The 2,055-nt window shown below is 40.3% G+C and overlaps 1 protein-coding gene across 1 annotated transcript; it reads left to right on the top strand.

Annotated features, from left to right (window-relative positions):
- The first annotated feature begins 891 nt into the window (after positions 1 to 891).
- On the top strand, positions 892 to 1,821 carry LOC110136316 (olfactory receptor 2T27-like). The gene has a single exon (XM_020891924.2). The coding sequence runs from the start codon at positions 892 to 894 to the stop codon at positions 1,819 to 1,821; it is 930 nt and encodes a 309-aa protein (XP_020747583.2).
- Positions 1,822 to 2,055: the final 234 nt, after the last annotated feature.

Genomic DNA, 2,055 nt, shown 5'->3' on the forward strand with positions numbered 1-2,055 from the left:
TTTTTAAGAGTATTTTGAAGGAGATTTTTACTCTATGATCAATGAACAATAATTGTAAGATTAACTGGAGGATGGCTTCAATGGAAAAGCGCCTGCCTGCAGTGCAGGAGACCCGGGTACGATCTCTGGGCCAGGAAGATCACCTGGAGAAGAAAATGGCAACCCACTTCAGTATTCTTTCCTGGAGAATGCCATGGACGGAGGAACCTAGCAGACTATAGTTGATGGGGTCACAGAGTCAGACACGACTGAGACACTTCACTTTTAACAAACAAAAGGATATGGCAACTGTCTTTAAGCTGTTAAATGAATGAGGAAATTATTTAACTGTAAATATGCAGTTGAAAACTAAGATGAGATGTATGAATCAAAAGAGAAAACTGAATAAAATAAGAATTACAGAGGTTAGCTTATAAAATGGAGTGAATAGCTTTTCTTATTAGCAGACAATTAAAATTTCTTGATAAAAGCTGAGAGAGAACGCCAAAGGAAGTTCAAAAAATCTTTCTTCTAGGGTGAATTTAGATAAAATAGGACACTTAGAAAAGCAATATGCAAGAAATAAGAATGTCAGTACATAAAGAAATTCAAACATGGGAGAAATAATGGTTAAGTGATTATTATAAATCAAAGGGAACAAATATTCTTTTACCAATTTTTAGATATGATCTTTCTAATTTCTAAATACATGTGTTTTAATTTGATGAAGTTTTGTGGGTTTTTTTCCCATTTTCTCTTTTATGAGAATGTGCTTCTTTGGAGTCTGATCCATCAGTGTACAAAGAAAGTCCTGACCAACAGATTAAATTATTTTAGCAGAGCACCACATCGTCTGCTACATTATTTTGCTTCTGCAAGTTTTCAGTTTTCATAAGGCATTTGAGTGAAAATATGAATCAGAAGAATGATACCTCAACTGACTTCATCCTCCTGGGGCTCTTTCCCTGGTTCAGACATCCCAACCTCCTCATCCTCATTATCATCCTTATCTACACTGCTGCCTTTACTGGAAACTCCATATTAATCCTCCTAATCTGGCTGGACTCCCATCTTCATACTTCCATGTACTTCCTGCTCAGTCAGCTCTCCCTCATTGACCTGGCTTACATCTCCAGCACAGTCCCCAAAATGGTCACCAACTATTTCACAGGGAAGAAGAACATTTCCTATTTTTCCTGTGCTACTCAGCTCTTCTTTTTCCTCACCCTTGGCCTTGCTGAGTGCATCTTGCTGACTCTCATGGCTTATGACCGCTATGTAGCTGTCTGTAACCCCCTGCGATACACAGTCCTCATGAACCCCAACATCTGTCTCCAGATGGCTGCTGCAGCCTGGATTGGTGGAGCCCTTGCAGCCCTTGTACACACCATCTATCCAATGAACTTCCCCATCTGCGGTTCCAGAGAGATTAATCATTACTTCTGTGAGATGCCTGCCATCCTGAGATTGTCTTGTATGGACATATCAGCCTACGAGAAGGTGAAATTTGTGTCAACCATTGTTTTTCTCCTGATCCCATTTATTCTCATCCTAACTTCCTACACTCTCATCTTCCTCACTGTTCTCAGGATGAACTCTCGCAAGGGCAGAAATAAAGCTCTGGCTACCTGCTCTTCCCACATGACAGTGGTGAGTCTCTACTTTGGTCAAGCTATCTTCATCTACATGACACCCACCTTAGCCCATACACCTGAACAAGACCAGATTGGAGCTGTTCTTGGCACCATTGTGACCCCCATGCTCAACCCACTCATCTACAGCCTGAGGAATAAAGAAGTGGCGGGGGCTCTGAGGAAGTGCATGGGAAAGTGTTATAGTTGAGGAAATATCATATTCTATGATGTCACTGTCAGAAATGCTCTACTGTCAGTATTAAAAATAATCACGGGCACTGGACTGTCATATGGGAAATATAACAGCATAAAGGAGCAGGATGATATTAAGACCCATATATATTAGCATATGTCTATTGAGATGGAGCTGTTCTTAGTTCTATAGTGATGACTCTAGTTGAGTACAATGTGTTACTTGTCTTTAGCTTTGGGGGAAATTACA

This window comes from Odocoileus virginianus, chromosome 3 (genome assembly GCF_023699985.2).
Source record: "Odocoileus virginianus isolate 20LAN1187 ecotype Illinois chromosome 3, Ovbor_1.2, whole genome shotgun sequence".
Classification (NCBI taxonomy): domain Eukaryota; kingdom Metazoa; phylum Chordata; class Mammalia; order Artiodactyla; family Cervidae; genus Odocoileus; species Odocoileus virginianus.